The sequence below is a fragment of the Excalfactoria chinensis genome, chromosome 9 (assembly GCF_039878825.1).
Source record: "Excalfactoria chinensis isolate bCotChi1 chromosome 9, bCotChi1.hap2, whole genome shotgun sequence".
NCBI classification, from domain to species: domain Eukaryota; kingdom Metazoa; phylum Chordata; class Aves; order Galliformes; family Phasianidae; genus Excalfactoria; species Excalfactoria chinensis.
Genome location: NC_092833.1, coordinates 10,183,350 through 10,203,029, shown reverse-complemented (window position 1 = coordinate 10,203,029; position 19,680 = coordinate 10,183,350). Strand labels below are relative to the sequence as shown.

The 19,680-nt window shown below is 45.5% G+C and overlaps 1 protein-coding gene across 1 annotated transcript in view; it reads left to right on the top strand.

Moving 5' to 3' along the window:
- The window catches only part of IL1RAP (interleukin 1 receptor accessory protein), a 40,593-nt gene extending 21,301 nt beyond the window's left edge, over window positions 1–19,292 (top strand). The window contains 9 exon segments of the mRNA XM_072344904.1: window positions 1,105–1,390; window positions 2,123–2,315; window positions 3,806–3,971; window positions 4,919–4,990; window positions 6,099–6,222; window positions 7,281–7,429; window positions 9,647–9,796; window positions 10,423–10,566; window positions 18,047–19,292. Coding sequence (XP_072201005.1) covers window positions 1,105–1,390; window positions 2,123–2,315; window positions 3,806–3,971; window positions 4,919–4,990; window positions 6,099–6,222; window positions 7,281–7,429; window positions 9,647–9,796; window positions 10,423–10,566; window positions 18,047–18,732 — 1,970 coding nt within the window. The 3' untranslated portion in view covers window positions 18,733–19,292.
- The last annotated feature ends 388 nt before the right edge of the window (window positions 19,293–19,680 follow it).

Below are 19,680 nucleotides of genomic sequence, written 5' to 3'. Positions count from 1 at the left end.
GGCTGCTGTGTGCTGTAATGCCTCTGCTGGGGGCAGCTGCAGGCAGCACCCCTTTCTGTTGGACTCATTTAGGATTCTGAGATGTCAGGCTGCCCTCACTAATGCTTCCTGGCTGCCGCAGGGAGTGCAAGGGCAGCATGCTGTGCCTCCTCTGCCCTGGCACCATGGGCAGTGCAGGCTGCTCTCAGGTTAGCTGGTACCTTCTTTTGCTTGTACTGTGTCTCTTTGTGACAGGGCATCCTTCCGGGTGGGAGGAATAGGGTGAAAAGGAGCTTGTGGAGGATAAATGGGTGGTGAGTGTGCTTTGTGTTCTGATCCCATTCACTGGAAGCTATTTAAAAATATATATATATAAATAAAAATAAAAAAAATCACTGAAGAGCTGTTTTTCATTGCGGCTTCATTTCTGTCAGTCTGAGTCTGCCCGGAGCTTTGCAGATCCTGTTGGATGGCACTTGGGAAATGCACTGGAGGCTGCTTGCTGATCCCCAAGTGAACCTCCTGCTGTCTCCTTCATTCTGGCTCTCCTGCCCTCTCAGCCTCCCTTCCTAGACATTGCAATAAAGAGTCACTACATGTCACTTGGTAGTGTTTGTACCCCATTAGCATAAAATGCACAGGGGTCTTACAAATTCACAAAAGAAAAGACAGTGCTCATTCCTAGCTGGCCCAGTCTGACTTTCTCTAGCAGGACAATGGTCTCTACCTCTATGGAGGGGACTAATGTCTGCAGTTCAGGCACCTCTGTCCAAACAAACACCTCTGGGATTGTTTTCACCCAAAGCTTATCTTCCCACTGCAGTAATGTTTAAGGCTGAGCTCTTGGGGAAGCCTGGTAACGACAGTATCCTGGCATATCTATTCCCCCATCAGGACAATACCTTGGAAAAGTATAGGAAATGTATAAAGGAAGGTAGATGTTTACAGCTTCTCAAGAGCTGAACACAATATTCTTGTTGTGCTTTGTGAAAGCCAAGTGTGCTTTCACTTAAAACGCTGCCTCTCACTGTGGTTGAGGCATGACCAAGGATGTAGGGAATGGTGCAGAACTGTGTTTGTCTTGCAGCTTTGTGAGCTAAGGCACTTTGTTCTTTGTGGTTGTAGAACGTTGTGATGACTGGGGTGTGGACACCATGAAACAGATCCAGATTTACGACGGGGAACCCGCCAAGATCAAATGCCCACTTTTTGAGACCTTCCTGAAGTACAACTACAGCACAGCCCATTCTGCTGGCTTAACCCTGATCTGGTACAGAATTGGGCAGGACCGAGATCTGGAGGAGCCTATTAACTTTCGTCTCCCGGATAACCGCATCAGTAAGGAGAAAGACACCCTTTGGTTCTGGCCTGCTCTCCTCAATGACACGGGGAATTACACATGCATGCTGAGGTAGGTTGTGTGGCCCAACTTCTTTAATGGCAGAACTTTTGTGGAAGCAGGAGGACTGTGCTGTTAGCGGTGGATCTTTCTGTAGAGAGGGAATAGCATCTACATAAGCATTAATGGGAAAAGAATGTTCCGATTATAAGGCCACTCAGCACTGAGCCAATTACATTGTAGTAATGCTTGGAGCCTCGCGAGCATTAATGAACGCATCTCTTCTCGCTAACTACAGTGTCCATGAAAGTGTTATTGCTGAGCCCATGACAAAATCCATAGGCTCTCACCATTAAGAAGTGATCTGTATGTCTAGAGTAAAAATAGCTTCAGATACAAGGGTGATGTTTTGACTGCATGATAATTTGGCACAGATTCATGAGATTCAGACTTCTAGGAAATTAGAAGTGTCTCTAAGTGTGGTACAAAATGAACACAGCAGCTGCTTTGCACTGAGCACAGGAGCTCCTTCTGATCTTCCTTGTATCATTGTATCTTTGGCATTATTTTCTGCTTTACCAGCAGGAGAGCGTATGTTGCTTATTAGTCATGCTTCTGGGCTTTTCTGAGGTGGTGTGGCCATCTCTGGTGCTTCCTTTCACATACGTACATGAGTCAACTAAGGCTGTATATGCCTCATCAAAATGATGATGCTCATTATTGCAGATGTGGTCTTTATTTCATTACCCTGCTGTAGGAGGAAGCTAGTCTTGTCTAATCAGCCCTATCCTCCTCTGTCCTTAGAAACACAACCTACTGCAGCAAAGTTGCCTTTCCCTTGGAGGTTGTTCCAAAAGACCAAGGCTCTTGTGTGAGCCATTCAATAAAACCTGTTGAGCAGATGTTCTACCTGGAGTATGCTAATGAAAAGATCACATGTCCAGACATTGATGGGTTTTACCCTGCTAGTGTAACACCATCTGTCAAGTGGTACCAGGTGAGATGCACTTTTGTCATCATTTGGGCAGTGGGGGGATTTGGTGTTGTATCTGAAAAAGCAGTGTGTGAGGTGAGAACCATGGAGGTATAGTTTAGAGTCTGTCTAGTGATTAAACTGTTCAGCTAAGGAGAAAAACCTCCCCTTCCAAAATCTCATGAGGTCAGGGAATGAAGTTGTAGAGTGAGGCTCTTCAGGGACCACAGATGCTGTTTGCCACAGATTGGCAAACCTCTTTTCTGAAGATGGAGGCATCTCTACTCCATTCTACTCTGATAATCAGGCTGTTTCCAGCCATCCTCAGGCTCGTGACTACACAACTACTGCTAAATTGTATTACATTTTTACTTCAGTATTTTTCTTTAGATAGATGCCTTTAGTCAAGAGAGAATAAGGAATTCTCAGGGGATGCACAGCCAGAGGGCTGTGGGACTGAATTCTCTAACAGCTTGTAAAGCACTTTCAAATTTCAAGGTAGAAGATGCTATATGAGTGAATTTAATAGTAAAGAAAGTTGGCAATGAATATCTGTTGTTTAAAGGAAAAAATTAAAAATTTAAAGAAATATCCAGCTCTGAAATCCTTCAGGAAAAGCTTGCTTTTGTAGCCAAGAGGAACAGTTTCTTTCTGATAGTAGAAATGTCTTACTTGTAACGCTCATTGAAATTCACATTTCAACAATCAATTAGGAGGATGAAACACAAAGCCCCATGGAAATCATTTTTCAGGCAGCAAGTCATCCCATGCCTAATAAAAAACATTAAAAATGGTATATGACCCCTGTCTTAAATTGCTCCGTTAGGATCTATCTCATTGGGAAATGCACCATTCAGAAATAATCTCTTTAAAAATGTGCATGTCTTTGGGTTTTATGATAATGAAGATATCGTCTGCTTAACTGCTTCCTGAGAGGGGATCTCTAGCTTGGTACTTGGCTGAGGTTTCTTACCTCACCTGGCAGAGAGAGAAGAGTTACTAAGGTTTTTGTATTGTAGATTCTCGTTTGCCATTTGCCAATTCTGGGCCTCATCGACAATTGATGTCAGTCAGGGTAGCATGATTAGTCCTGAAAGAGTTAGAGATGCTGACATCAACTGGGGGACATGTCCTTTAGTTTAGGTATCCATTTGTGAATACATCATCATTTTTTCTCCTTGTCTGTTTTTACTTCAGTTTGCAGAGGTGTTCACCTTGATTGCAAATGCACTTCAGGATCGGAGCTATATATGTCTTTGTAACTGTCTGTATTTGAGGTGGGATAAAGCTATTAAGATCATCTGCTTCATCACCTCTTTTTCGAGGTGAATGAACCAGTTTGTATTCCAGTGTTCTCAGGGTTCGTGGCATTTAGGTCTGAGCTGCATCAGACATCAGCTGCATCAAGTATCTCTTCATATTTATAGTTTCAAAACAAATATTTACAGTGTGATTTAAACCAAGAACTTTTTGAGTCCCAAAACACAAGTGCTTTTTTTTTTTCCTGACTCTAGTCCTGCAGGTTAGTGGATGGCTTCAATGAAAGATACACTCAAGGGACCAAGCTTGTCATTGGTGTTGTCCGCAGTGCATATGAAGGGAATTACACCTGCATTGTGACATTCAAGGACCATGGAAGAACATATAATCTCACCAGAACCATAAAGATGAAGGTGGTAGGTAAGAATGACTTCAAAAAGTACAAGTTACAGGTTGATAAGAGCAGAAGTGGTGAAAACTGCTCTTGTCTGTCACAGGATTTGTGGTTTTGTTCAGTCTGTGTTAGCCAGCTGACCTGTCACTGCTGTATTTTGGCTGCTGGGCTCAGCCTTCTGTGAGCACCCAGGGCATGTTGTGCTGGAAGCTCCATTCACAACTATGTCAAATGACCCCCAAAGGATCACCAAGGGTAACCAGGTTTTGGCTGATGAGATACAGCCTGTGAGATGGTCAGGGGTACCCTCTGCTGGCACATGAGTGCATAACCCTGACACTCATTTTTGTCTCCAGTGCCCTTTGCTCATCATTATTCGTGGGATTGTCTAGTCATAGCCTGCTTGTCCCAATCCTCTTGCAATCTCAAAGCCTTTGTGCTGAGCTAGAATGATTTTTCATGGATGGGATTTCAGCTATCCATGCCAGTGCGTGGACAGGTCTGCCCTATGGACAAGGGCTTGGCCTACTTGCCAGTGAGCAAGTTGTAGAAGGAGCTTAAAAACCAAGTGAACAGTAGAGCATGTGCTGAGTGCAATGACTATGACAGCATGAAGTGCAGAATTAAATGCCTATGATGAGAATTGATGTTGGCATCTTATTTTTTTTAGGAGCAGAAATAAAAAGAATTTCTGGTGTAGGTTCTACTTCATGGAAGATGCTGAGTCCTGGGGGACATGGAGCTCTTCAGATGTGGGAGGCCTTGAACCTTGAATCTGGACTTATCTGAACTTACCTAAACTTTGAAGGAGCCTCATAATCTGCATCTGGCACTGTTTGGGGTTTAGGACTAGATTTCCCTTTGCATAAAACTCTGCATTAGGATTGCCTCACAAATTAGATAGCAGCATATGTACGGGGGCAGGTGGGCATCATGAGTAAAGCTGCAGGGGTTACTCTGTTCTCTTCCACAGGATCTCCAGACAAGGCCTTGCCACCACAGTTCACCTCCCCAAATGAAAAAGTTGTCTACGAACTGGAAGCAGGTAAATGGCAATGCCTGCCATCCCTATGGGGACAGGGATGCATGGCCATCCAGGCAGGCACTCTCCTCTCCCTCTGCTTTCCCAGTGCTTCCCCTCACCAAGCACAGCAGCTGCCACAAGCCTTCTGGCAGATGGTTTGGGGTGCTATTTTTCCGTGGCAGAATAGGAGGGCATAGCTTTAAAGTTAATTTGTGCACACAGATTTATTTATTTATTTATTTTTAAATATTCAGGCATGGAGATAGAGGACACTGTCGAACTGGAGCAGCTGCAGAAACAGATGAAATGAGAGCTCTTAGTTACTTAATGCAATTCCTGTAGGACTTTGTGTCAGTCCTGACCCTGGCTGTGGTTTGTTCCAACCCTCCCTCATTCAGCACCTTTGTGGCTTCTGCCTTCTGGCCACTTCTTTGCTCATCTCCTCTCCCTCTGGTTACTTCCTAATTAATGACAGCTCTCCATTTGCTGGCCTTACAGTATTGTGTAGTGGGATATTACACCACTTCCTCTACCCCATCTGTTCAGACTGATAGCTCTTTGGAGCAGTTCCCTACACTGAATGGATTGTGTCCCATTACACTGCTGTAATAAATGTCATGCCAATGATGATGATTACCAGCAGTCTTCACTTTAAAGCACTACTTCTGAGCTCAGAAGATCAGGCTTCTGCCACACTCTGTGAGACTTGTGGGCTGATCATAACAGTACTCAGGCTTCCAAGCCTGATCTCGAGGGGAAGTGGAGTGCCTGAAGCACTGTTTCCACACCAAAATTTTTCTCTTTAAGGTCACTGTCCCCTTTGCTTAAAGTAGGAATGCTTAAACACTGCTAAGGTTTCCAATAAGTGGTTGATGTGGAGCAGCTCTATCTGAGTGTGTCACAGTCAGGGAATTTCTGGAGTATTTAAGAAAGCAGGATATTTTTCCTGTTTACTTATGTCACAAGTCGACATGTCCAGGATATTAAACAGACATCAAAAGTGTGAAAGTGCATGTTGACCTTGTTGTTTCCTAAAGGAAGGCAGAGTTCAGCCTGGTCGGGCCACTGGAAAGCTCAGGGTGATGCTGTTTGTGCTTTGTAGTACTTCACTGTGGCCATTTCTTCCCAGGAGATGATCTTGTTTTGCCCTGTGAGGTCTTTTTCACTTTTCTGAAGGACTCTCGGACTGAGGTATGGTGGACCATAGATGGAAAAAGCACAGATGACATCATGGAAGCCAAAGTCACACAAAGGTAACACTTAGTTTGTCTAACTCTGACCTGGGTCCTGTGGAGGGGTATGGATGTAGGTGGCAGTACTATAGCCCTGCTAGAGCTGCCTGCAGCATGTCTGTGGCTTTTCCAACCACGAGGGAAGTCTTTAGGCAAATGGTTCAAGGCAAGAGGGTGTCAGATCTTCTGAGGTCTCCTAAAATCCCATTGCTCTTGCATTTACTCCACAGGCACTGGGGCCAAATACTAGTCGAATTTTTCTCTTGCAAGGAAGGGAGTGTTGATCTCCACCTTCCCCCATGGTCGGGAAGCCGTGTATCTGCACTGTGCTGCAGTGAGCTCCAGGAAGAAGGCATTTTAACCTGAACCGTGCCTTGCTTTAGAGGAAGGATTGTGGGAGCTTCATCTCCTGTTTCTCATCATTGCCCATTCTGATCCTGGTACCAGTACAAACAGCTGATGGTACTGTGAGATTTCAGAAACAGGCAGACACAGATTTGTTTAGAGGAATGCTGTGAAATAGCTTAAATGACAAAATGTTTCAAGAGACAGAGGCTGAAAACAAATGATAGTGCTATGCATAGTATTGATTAGGAGGAATGCAGAGAGATTCAATTATGGGAAGAATCCAAATGAGTTTCAGAAACTTGTTTACTGGGTGCTGAATTAGATAGAAGGCAATCGCTACCTGATTGGTTTGCAAATCATTGTAGAGATAGAAGGGCAAAAGGAAATACCTGCAAAATGAGTTCAACAGTAAGTTCAGACAGAGAGAGACAAAGTGACATTCGGGGTTGCGCAGGGAAAGTGGAGTGGAGTTGGAATCCTGAGTTCATGGGATCTGTTGCTTTGTAGGCAAGAACCTTCTTTTTCTCTAAAATAAAAAGACACATCTGCAGTGGGGAAAAATGAATGGAGCTCAGAGGGCTGTGATCAGCTGCTGGTCTAGTTGGAGGCCTGCAGATAGCAGTGTCCCCCAGGGGTCAGTACTGGGTTTGGTCATCTGCAACTTACTCATCAATTACCTGGATGAAGGTCTAAGTGTTCAAGTATGTAATGCTCCGATTTTCCTCTTGCAGTGAAATTCCTAGACGTTTTGAAGACAAAACTATCATAAAGACTTTAACAGTTGCAAAAGCCACACCGGAGGACTTGAAACGCAATTACACTTGCTATGCCAAAAATGCCAGAGGGGAAGTCCACATCCAGGCCATAGTGCACATGAAAGGTAAAGTACTTGCAGAGCATGATTGTGAACTGAGGTATGCTCACATTGGGCTGTCCATCCTGCCTTGAGCCTTGCTCTGCAAAACAGTAGGGGAACAATTATTTTGTTCAGGCTTTTTTTTTCCCCAACACACGCTACTCTTTGAGCATAGATGTATTATAGCTGCTTATATTGCATTTGGTGGTGTGGAGCAAAGTATGCATGTCTCATATGCTCATGCCATGGTCAGTTGTCTGGTGAGAAAGAGAGGGGCAGAGCCTTTCTTACACCATCCATGTACTACAGCTGATGTGTATTCAAGCAGCTGGGAGGTTTGAAATGATTTCATATGAGCTGTGTGTGTGAGGGTTGCTACCTGCTGGCATCCCATGGAAGGGACGTTGCACTCTAACATTACATGAGAAGTGATCTGACCACGATGTTCTGTGGTTTTACTCTTTGCTGTGATAATACTCCAATCTAGGTACAACCACCTCAGTATGGTGTGTATGGACTGCTCAAGCTTTATTCAGAGTGAATTTTTTTCCTACATCTTTTTCTTCAAACGTATTTCTTCCTGTTTCACAGACCCACCTCTCAGTAATAAGAACTGAGCATTCAGTATAGGTATATAAGATTTCATGTGTAAGGATATCCTGCTGCTTTATCAACCTCATCTAGAACTTCAGTAAGGTGGATATTCTGCTGCTTTATCAGCCTCATCTAGAGCTTCAGTACAGCTTGCTGTTAATCAGACCCTCTCCTCCCTTTTCCCATGTGAAATCCTGGTCTGCCTTGTGGAGATCATGCTAGACACATTCTTCCTCCCACTTTTCCCTGTTAGGATGAGAAGGCTCACAGAGACCAATTCTAGAAGAGTTCTTTTTCTTCTTTCTTAGTCATTGTCCTCTTTCATCTTTAGTCCCATTCATTTGGAATGGACCTTTTCTGGATCACTAGAAGGGAACAATAGACCAAACAGAACAGAAAGACTGAAGTCATCTGCTAGTGTGTTCACCCTACCTAATTCTTCTGAGATGATAATTGTTGTATATGTAACAGCCTTCAAGTTCTTTCCCCAAACAGCAGTGCCTAAATGCTGTATCTAGTGGACTGGTCTGCACTGTTCTCTTCTCTTCCTCCCACATTTGCTCCTGCAGCAGTTGGGTGGGTTTGCTCTGAGCAGATTTGGTTACTCACAACTCCTCCTCTCTGCTCTGTTCCACAGAAACTTGCAAGATTCGGCCTCAAGCACTGCTGGCAGAACAACCTTGAACTAAGCTCACTGCAGACCATACCACTGGGCATAGGAACACCAGGCATCCTAGAACCTAACCCCTTGTCACTTACCTTCCAGTTTTTAACAAGTAGCTGTATATGTTGGCTGCAGCTATTTCATTACATTAGGTTATATAATCTTCCTGATTTTTCTGGATGCTTTCCCTTCTTTCCCGTGTACTTCTGCTGCTCATCACCTAATGAAACTTGTTAAATTCCTTGCATTTTCTCTTCGGTAATTAAGTTTCTAATAAAATTTAATAGATCTTGAAATTTGATGGTTTCCATTCACTGCTCACATCATGCAGTTTGCCAGCATGAATGTGAGCTGCCACATGAGTCACTATTAAAAAAGTCCTGGAGTTGTCCAGGACTACAGCTTTTTCTGCCCATAACCCAAAGAAGCAGCAGCATCATGACAGATACAATATGAATTGGAAGGGAGGCTGTGATCTTGTTTTGTTGCCCACAGGGTTGTCTTTGTTTGCAAATGCTTCAGCTTTTCTGATATGAGCTGATTCTTCCTCTGTGATAGGAAACAGTCAGGTCAAGGCTAGTTGTATCCTTGTTATCATTCTGAGATGTGACACAAGAACTGTAGGTGTGTGATGGGGAGGGAAAGCAGTGGCCATTGCCTTTATGTTGTTACAGGTGAGCTTTGGTTGACTTTTCTTCAAGTATGTGCCATTGTGCTGTTGTGTTGCTCAAAGAGGTTGCGTATCCTCGTGAGAGGATCATGTTCATATACTGGCTTTGGGCTGTGCAAGTGGTTTCCATCTACAGGTCTGCTGTCACATGTCCTGCCAGACAAGTTAGCTTTGGTTTGACCACCTTTGTCTGAAGGGCCAGCTTGGCTGTTGGCTTTTATTTCCTGGCATACATGTAGCACATGCTTGATCCTCCTTAGCTGAAGGTGCAGCCTGTTGGTAAACCTGGTCTCTTGTTCTTTTTTGCATCCAGTTGCAGCACCAAAGTACACTGTGGAGCTGGTCTGTGGACTGGGAGCAACCATCCTGCTCGTCGTGGTGCTGATTGTCATCTATCATGTTTATTGGCTTGAAATGGTCCTCTTCTATCGAGCTCATTTTGGAACAGATGAAACCATTCTAGGTAAGGAGATAAAGGTCTTATTTTATAAGTAATTGCCTGGCATTTCTGATTCCATGCAGAGATTCTCAAATCAGGAGCGACTGGCTTTAGAATGTGGGAAGGCATCCAAAAGGATGAGATCATTAAGTACCCTTCTTCCTCAGTATGTCCACATCTTCCTTGTGTTACTGGGAATTTCTTTTCATGAGAGTCTAAGCTGAGAAATTGTTCTCTGTAGAATAGGAGGGTGTTGGAATGCTCATTGCTCACTAGGTGAAGGGGACGTTATGGCTTTCAGAGAGTGTAGGCAGAGTGCACATGTCTGGTGGGATTGCTTCACATGGGTAGACAACAATAGGAGGATGCAAGAAGTGGAAGAAAAGGACATGGGACAGAACAAGCCAGTTATGTTGCTGCAGCCTTTTGTCTTCAGCAGCCTAATGGTGTCTGGTTACCTTCACATTCAGCCTGGGCAATCAGAGGCAGAACTGTTGCTTTAGAGCTATGGAAATTGAATGTCTTGACCTGGGCTCAAATTGAGCCTTTGCATTTACTTTTCCCCTGAAGAAAATCAAAGACTCAGCATGCACAGTATCACAAGTGTCTCTTCTGCTGTTTGTATTTCTCTTCACTCTCTCAATGCTCAGATGGGAAGGAGTATGATGTGTATGTGTCCTATGCACGCAACGCGGAGGAGGAAGAGTTTGTGCTGCTGACACTACGGGGAGTCCTGGAGAATGAGTTTGGGTACAAGCTGTGTATCTTCGACAGAGACAGCCTCCCTGGGGGAAGTGAGTACTTCACAGGGGGCTGTGTTTCATGTTTATTCTCTCTCCTTTATTGGTCTTTGAGGTACTGATCATAATGATCATAATGAATGAGTGTCTTGGGTTGGAAGGGACCTTAAAGATCAAGTTTCAGTCCCCTGCTGGAGGCAGGGATAATGGACTGGGCTGCTAGCTTACATAGGGCATTAGTGAACACCTGGAAAAACCAGAACTGCCTGCTTCAGGGAGGTGTGGAGTGTGCCCTCCCAGCATCTCTGAGATGATAATGTGCCCTCCCAGGAGGCCTCCCTCTCACCTCCATTAATTAGAAAATCTATGTCTAACATAGCATAAAATTAGTTGTAATGGTTAAGAATACTTTGTTTCATGTAGGATGCAGAAAATCACTCAGAATGGAAGTTTGTGAAACTGGCACTGACAGAGCATCTTCCTCCTCTCAGCTGCTTCAGATTGCTGTAGGCCAGTAGCGTACTCACAAACTTCATGTCACTCTTCTTTTTCTTTGGAGAGTTTCAGTTTCTTTCCAGCACACAGTCCTGAGCTCCCTTGCCCTTCACCATCTCCTAAAAGGTGCTCCTATCCTAGCTCACTGCCACTACCAGACTCAATCCACCGAGCTATGAGGACCAGACGAGCTGAGCTCTACCTTGCTGGCTCATGGCTGCAGCTAGCAATGCTGCTGGGTCCTCCCCATTGCTTCTGAGCTAGAATTTGACTAATCTTCTTGGGGAAGCAGAGCAGACCACGAAATAGCTTTTGGCAGCTGGTGCCATGCCTCTGGAGTATACATCTGTGTCTCTGGGAGAGTTATGTTGTCCTTGGTGAAGGAACAGTGGGAGATTGATTATCCTATGACTTTGCTGACAGGAACTAATCAAATGTGCTTGACAGCTAAATGAAGTTGCCTGTCAGTGTTATTTTATTCTCCATTGTGTTTTCTGACCACTCAGGAGCATTCTGTTGTCAATGCAGTGTGGGAGACCCTGCAGCTGAGAGAGCAAGCACTGGGATTTGTGCTTACAGGGGATTTTCACATTAATTACAGAAAGGTGGCTAAGGACAATCTACATGCAGGTTTTAGAAAATCAAAGATGATCCCCAGTTACCATTATATTTGTCATTTTTTGGACACATCATTACAGGTTCTCTGAATAGTTTATATGTCACTCTTAGCAACACTCAGATATGCTTTCATCAGTGATAGCAACAGGAAAAACTAGTGTAAATTGGTTGATATAACAGTATTTCCAAAGTAAATTAACCCACAAGAAACATAGAGGTTTCCCTATGGGACCATGGGATAGGAGGTCTTGCAGAGCTTGGGAAGCACCAGCATAGTCTTTGTAAGGGGCATCTGAGGTATTTCATCATCCCCTTCTAAAAGCTATGTGGAATCACATGAGCTGCTCGGCAGCCTGTTCTTAGACATCACTAACCACCCTGATGTTTCTTTCTCCCAGTTGTCACAGACGAAACCCTGAGCTTCATCCAGAAAAGCCAGCGTCTTCTTGTTGTCTTGAGCCCCAACTACGTCATGCAGGGGACACAAGCCCTGCTGGAGCTCAAGGCTGGTCTAGAGAATATGGCCTCCAAGGGTAACATCAAAGTCATTCTAGTGCAATACAAAGTCATCAAGAAGAGCAAAGTGAAGGAGCTGAAGCAGGCCAAGGCGGCCTTGACTATCATTAAGTGGAAAGGAGAGAAATCAAAGTTCCCAAAGGGCAGGTTCTGGAAAGAGCTACAACTGGAATTGCCAGTAAAAAAAATTATCAGGAGTTCAAGCCTTGATGGGCAAGAGCCCTCATACATCTCCCTAAGAAATGTTTGATGCCATCAGCAAAAAAAACCCAAACCAAACCAAAACAAAAAAATCATCATCCAGAGCCTACCCACAAAACAGAAAAACCCACCAAAAATATGGAATTTAGACCAGGGACTGGGAAGGAGCTCAGGCTGGGTCTATGGCCCAAGTGTTTTAGAGGACAGTTGTGCCTCCCTACACCTTTTCTACTGTCCTGGCATTAGAAAGCCAAAGATATGTACACTTCTCTCTGTGATTGCACACCCTTGTAATGAACCACAGAAGCCCTGGTCTCAGGGTCTATATCTGGGGTCTTCAGATGGGGTGCAGCCAGCACCTTGTCATAACATGGCCTTTATATTCCTTGTGCTCCTTGATCCACTTCCTATGACACATTCCTTAGCTTCCAAGACAGGACTAATTTCCTCTCCTCCTCAATCCTGATTATTGGTCCCTATAACATAGGCTGGGGTTCAGTTTGAATGGTGCTCCAATATGGAGCCTTTCATTTTGACTTGGACAGCCTGGAGAGCTGGGCAGCAGTAAACCAGATGAGGTTTAACAAAAGCAAGTGTAGAGTCTTGCACCTGGGAAGGAATAACTGCAACTATCAGTACAGATTGGAGGATGACCTTCTGGAGAAGAGCTTTGGGGAGAAGGACCTGGGGGTCCTGGTGGATAACAGGTTGGTGTTGTGTCAGCAATGTGCCCTGGGATCTTGGGGTGCATTAAAAGGAGCATGGCCAGCAGGTCAAGGGAGGTGATCCTCCCCCTCTACTCTGCCCTGGTCAGGCCTCACCCAGAATACTGTATCCAGATCTGGGTACAAAAAAGACATGGATCTCCTGGAGAGGGGCCAATGGAGGGCCATAAAGGTGATAAAAGGCCTGGAGTATCTATCCTATGAGGAAAGACTGAGCGAAGTGGGTCTGTTCAGCCTTGAGAAAAGAAGATTCAGAAGTGATCTTATTAATGTTTATAAATATATTAAGCGTGGGAGTCAAAGAGACACGGCCAATCTCTTTTCAGTGGTCTTTGGGATAGGACAAAGGGAAACAGCCATAAACTTGAGCATAGGAAATTTTGCACTAATATGCATGGGAACTTCTTCACAAGGTGATGGAGCACTGTAACAGGCTGTCTACCTCTGTAGCCTGCTGTAGGAGGCCTGCTTTGCAGGGGGGTTGGACTTGATGATCTCTGGAGGTCCTTTCCAGCCCTTACAATGCTGAGATCAGTGTCTCTGCCCTGTAATCCTGATTGCTGTGGGACCACACATTTCTGTGTTGATGAGGGAAGCATAAACTCTTGAAGCTCCTCATTTCTCCACGCATTTCTACAGGAGCAGATGCATTCAGATAGTTCAGCAATGTGAGACTGCTGTTACAGAAGCAATGTATGTATACATATTTTTTAAATGTGCTCTTTTAGATGCTATTTGTATTGTAGTATTTCTACTAATAGGTGGTCTGTCTCTAGGACTCTCCAAGCTTCTGAGCATCCTAAGTCCTTCAGGGCTGTAATGTTTGTAATCTAGGGGATACCTCTCATTAGCACAGGCCGCTGAGCATCTCTGAGAGGTGCCTCTTTTGAAGAGTAAGCTCAGGGATTTCACAAGCACTACAAGGAACCCCAGTATACTACCGAACCCACCTGCTGTTTCTCTGCTGCTGACTGGGGAAAGCATTGTGCATGGTGCTGCAAGGCTTTGAGAGAACAGTGGTTATATGCCCAGCTCTCCAGGGAATCCAGCAAAAGTACTTGAGCTTATTGAAAGCTCCATCCAGCTGGGTAAGACTTGGTGTGCTCTGCCTGGATCTGAATAACATAGATGTGTGTCATTGGGGGCTGAGGTTTAAACTGGACTTGGTTTTACAGAGTAAACTTCTACCCCTCTTGTTTCCAGTTGCTGAACCGGGGTTGTATTTCAGGTTCTGCAATTTTTGCACAAAATGGAAGTATGAAACCCACTTAGTACAAACCCTTGCTTCAATAGAAGGCAACAAGCATAGGAAAATTCCTTGTGGATTAACCCCCAGCATACAAGCCTTTCAGCACAGGAATGCGGGTGTCCCCTCCCTTGTAGGACAGACCAAAGCTCAGCAGGACCCTGGCATTGATTGGTGCTGTTATTCACAACCTTTTCACATAATACTACAAGCTCCAGGGGTGTCTGTTCTCCTGCAGCTTCCCATACAAGGGCCTTCCCACTTAATTGTGGAATTTAGTACTACGCACACTAAGTGCAAGCTTATTTTTTGTAGATAATGGGTGCTCCTGAGTCACTTCTGACTCATGGTTTCTATCCATTGGTGTTCAATGGGTGAAGCATAGCTGTTGATAATGGCATAAAAAAGCACTATGAGGTGGTTTCTATGCACTATTCACTCAGCTGCAAGGTTTGAGGGCATCCTGGGGATCAGCCCAGCCTTGAAGGTGTGGGTCTGAATCCTAGCATTAGCAAAGCCCCTGCCTGTAGCCTCTTGTGCTTAATGGTGTTGTGGCAGGGCAGTGGGCATCCCCAGCCACCCTCATCACTGGGGCAGGTACTGTACTAATGTGGAACATGTAGCAATTTCTTCTTTCCCACCTCCTTTTCCATCCCTTACCTGTTCTTTCCCTCACCCTCAAATAAGTTTTGCTTTAAGCACATGAAAAATTTCAGTCAGCTTTGCTGAAGGTCATGGAGCTCCTTATCTGCTCAGGACACGTAAAAGCTTTGCCGTTGCTGAACCTTCTTCCTGTGGTGGAAGAGTGGAAAAGGCAGAGTTGCTTCCTGCACTCCAGGAAGCTTCATTGTTGGGAGGTAGCATCCAAGGCCATGCTAAGCTTTGTGAACCCATTGTAACTGCATTATTTTGCCCAGTTTCCCATTTTTGTTAGAGATTTTGGCATCTTTGTGATCAGCTGCAAGAGATTCAGGCAGAGGGAAGGCGATGAGGCCAAACAGAACTGTGTTAAAGTCTAATCTGATTGTTTAAAATTTGAGTTAAAAGTTTACATCACCATGGGTTTCATGGGGATCTTCCAGAACAGGGATGGCCCCCAGTCCCTGCTGCAATGTTGATCTGAGAGCTGCTCTGGTACACCTACCATTTCATCCAGTGCCCCATTTGGTTTCCATGATGGCTTCTGTCACAACGTCTGTCCAGTTCACTTGATTCTTTTGTGTCTCCATGCTGTAACCTAACATTTATCAACATGCAGCTCATACAGAGTTCCTCATTGTTATTTCCTAGAGAAACAGCCTTGCACGAATTGGAAGTATTTCTTTCCCTATACTGTTTGATGTCATGTAGCTGTTACAGAGTTTCCCCTTCTCTTTCTGTATATTTTTGCCTTTGTGTTATTTGGTCTGTGAAGTGTCAGTATTATTTTATTTTGCTTTTCAATAAAACATTTTCACTTTTGCATTTCAGTCCTTGTGCATTTGTCATGAGTATCATTTTCCTCCCCATTACATCTTCAAAAGGGTGTTAAAGAAAGATGTATGTAGTCTAAGTATCAGGATTGTTTGGGGATGCTGCTTTATAGGGGGGTTTAGCTGTTTCATGATGTGCCCGTGCAGATCATGTCACCCAGAAGTGAGTATACACACACAGAAAGCCTTTAAACCAAACAAACGGAACCATAGAATCTTTTGAGTTGGAAGGAACTCTTAAAGGTCATCTAGTCCAACTCCCCTGCAGTGAACAAGGAAACACTTGTGAAGGTCTCGTGTGTCTTGGTCAGCCAAGTCTGAAGGTATTCCATTCTCAGGAATAAAACACATCTTCAGGAATTTGAACATCTTGCCTGTGAGAAAAAAACCAGTGAGTTTCAAAATGCTGGAAATTTAAAATGGATGAAAGAAAACCATCACTGTCAGCTCAGTGAAAACACTTTATTTCAGCAGTTTTGGAATCACTCACATTAGTTGAACTTGTTCTTTGTGTGCAGACGGGTGGAACAGGTGACCTCCCAGGGACTGCTCCTGCCTACGTTTCTCCGTGATTCTGTGATTTCACTTTTAAAAAGAAAGACCTTTCAAGCTAGCAAAGGAGCTTTTTCTTTCAGACGTTGAAGCTTGGCTGATTTCAAAATAGATCTCAGTTAGTTATAGAAAGGTTTGAATGAGGCCTGGACTCAGTCAATTAGGAGATTGGTGCAGATTCTTTATGCCTTTGAAATAGAGTGGTTAGAACATTCTGCGGCTTTAAGTGACAATTCTGACGGAGCTGGCTTCATCATCTACTTCTGGTTTCAATGAATCAGTGTTTTTCTGTATGTGTGTGGGTGGGGGGGAATCCCCATAAAACTTTTGTACAAGAAAATAATACTCCAAAGAGTTCAATTCAAATTCCATTGTTAAAGAACAAAACAAAGTGCCCTACTTCCTCCATTAGGATATTAACTGTTCAGTCATTTTTCCTGTCCTAAGTCCTCAGTCCCCAAATAATCTGGGGACGATGTGGTTTACAGCTAGTCATGTCTTTGAAGAAGCATTTATTTTTATGGTCTTAAAATAAGACGCAGTGCACCTACCACTGTGAGATAAGGAAACAGAGAGAGTCAAGGGCTGCAAGAATAGCAGCATAGCCATCATGTGGAAGCAGTGGTATTGTTATTTATATGAACCTCAGCTGGCAGAGGGGTGTTGGACACTGCTGCCATTCCTCTGAGGGGCAAAAACCTGGCCCCTGTGCAGGCATGAAGCTGAGCTCTCCTCACTGCCACAACCCTTCACATACCAGGAGGCTTTTCTTGCTGCTTACCCGATGCTCCTGTCCTGCTCAAACACTGTATGTCCTCAGGTACCGCACATCACCAGCACCAGCATGCAGGAAGTGGGTGGCCTTATACGTGTTATTTATTTATTTACTTATTTATTAAGTTTCATGGTTCTGTTAATCAGCTGGAGTTAATTTGCTAAGTGCCACAGCCCTATTAATTACCAGCCTTTCCACTGCTCACCCATTAGCAGTGACACCTTCAATATGCTTACTGCATCCCAAACCATAGATAGAACTACAAGGACATCCTTCGGGTTTGCTGCTTTTCAGTGCTCATAATGAAAGAGATGCTGCCATTGTCTGGCACTGTTCCAACCGAGCATCTTGCTGAGCTGTACAAGCTGCAATCAACCCCAAGAAAAGCTTTGAAGGACAGTATTTTCATCCCCCCATATTGCAGAGAGGGGATTTGATGGAGATGTTTAAGGCTGACATTTTCCGCTTTCCAAGCTTGGAAGCTGCCATTTTAGGATGAGCAGCATGAGAGGGAGGGATGAGGGCCTTAGACTTGATGGCATGGTGGGGCAATTGGTTCCCATTGGTGCAAGGGGCTGCCCGAGCTGCAGGCAGGTGACCCCAACCAAGACCTTTGTTTTTCAGAACTCCCTTGTGCAGTGATGATGCCATGCAGTGCTGAGTATGGTCCCAGCTTGTCCTGTTGTTCTGTCCTCTCATTTACCACTTCAGCCTTCTCAAAAGCCAAATGCAAACCAAAAATGCTGATGTTGCTCCTGCAAGCCCAGCTGGCAAGAGTGTAGATCACCAAGTGAAAATTCACTGGGCTTGTGCCAGGCCTTCGGTGGGGAGGGGGGGGATCTGTGCAGGTTTGCCATCAAACAGCTTCCTCTGGCTTTTCTCTCCCTGCACCCTGACCCTTGTGCACCCCAACTCCTCTCCCTTACACTCTTAGATACCACTGAGGCGGTGTTTGACTTCATCCAGAGGAGCCGCAGGATGATCGTGGTGCTGAGCCCTGATTACCTGACAGAGAAGAGCATCAGCCTGCTAGAGTTCAAGCTGGGCATCATGTGCCAGAACACCATTGCCACCAAACTCATCGTGGTGGAGTACAGGCCGCTGCAGTGCACCCACCCCAGCATCCTCCAGCTGAAGGAGTCCGTCTCCTTCGTCACCTGGAAGGGGGAGAAGTCCAAGCGCTCAGGCTCACACTTCTGGAAGGCCCTGCGGCTCGCGCTGCCACTGCGCAGCCTGAGTGCTGGCTCCGGCTGGAACGAAAGCTGCTCCTCCCAGTCAGACATCAGCCCGGATCCCGTCCAGAGGAGAAAGAGCCGGTTGAAAGGTCAGCCTGAGCCGCAGGGAGTCCTCACACCCCCAGCCTCCACACCAAAGGCCAAGCACCGGGCCTCGCGCTTCTTATCCTGCCGGTGCTGTGGGACCTACTGCCATGGCGGCAGCAGACTGAAGCGCAAGCGACGGGCAGTGGCTGAGCCCAGGTGGGAGACCCACCTCTGCAAGGCTGAGGGGCAGGGGGGGCCAGGCAGGAGCCGCCCTGAGCCCCTGCCTGCACAGGGCCCAGCTCTTGCCCTCTGCCATTACAGCGATCTATCAAACAACAATGACTTCTACGTCCTCTAGCTGAGAGACGGAGCTTGGTGGCACTACAGGTGATGGGCCAACAGAAGACATTCACTGGAGCCTCTGATGTGACATTTATGCAGTATCAGAGGCAGATTTGGTGTCTTTCTACATTGCCTTGCTCGCTGTCAAGCACAAAGGACTGCAGCAACATCCCAGCTGTCTTGCTGCTGCTGATCTGAGCCAGGGACCTGCAAAGGCACACAGAGCAGCAGTCAGGGCTGCCTATGTTGGCAAGCCATTCTCCTTAATTACACTGCGAAGTGGAGCTAAGCATGCCTGAGCATCTCCTCAGCATTTCTTGTGGGGGGGCAGGTCCTGCTGGCAGGGTGGGACGGATGCAGGGATGCAGGAAGGGAGGTAGAAATGGTGCATATGGGGGCAATACCCCGGGAAGGAGCAGGCTGCAGGGTTTTGCAAACAACACTTTGCTAATGAGCTCAATGGGAGCCCAGCCGTACAGGAGTGCACCGTGCAGTGCGGTGCTTTATCCACTGTGGTTTAAAAGAACTTGGTCAAACCTTTTAAATCCTTTCTCTCTGAATAAAAGTGAGTTCTTTAACCTGCTGTTGTTACCTGTGGTCTCAGGAAATGGTAATTGCTGGAGCCTTGCTCACCAGGCAGCACCTGGGAGGTGATTTGCCCACTCTGCTGGAAGATACCCTGGTCCCAGCACTCCCAGTCTTCTCTGGGTTTGGTCCCCTCCTGACTTCTCCAGTGATTAATTTGTTCTGCAGCTGCATGGCTGGTTCTGGTCAGACTGACTGTTCTCTCTTGGGTTTTCCTGCCTTGGAAATATGAGCAGAACCCTCAGGGTACACAGAGTGTGTGGCTGCCAGAACAGACCCCGATTTGATGTCCTCAGATGCAACCTTGATAAAATTGATCGAGCAATTCACTAGGGGCCACATTTCACCCATGCTGATACTGCTGAAAGTCATTATGATT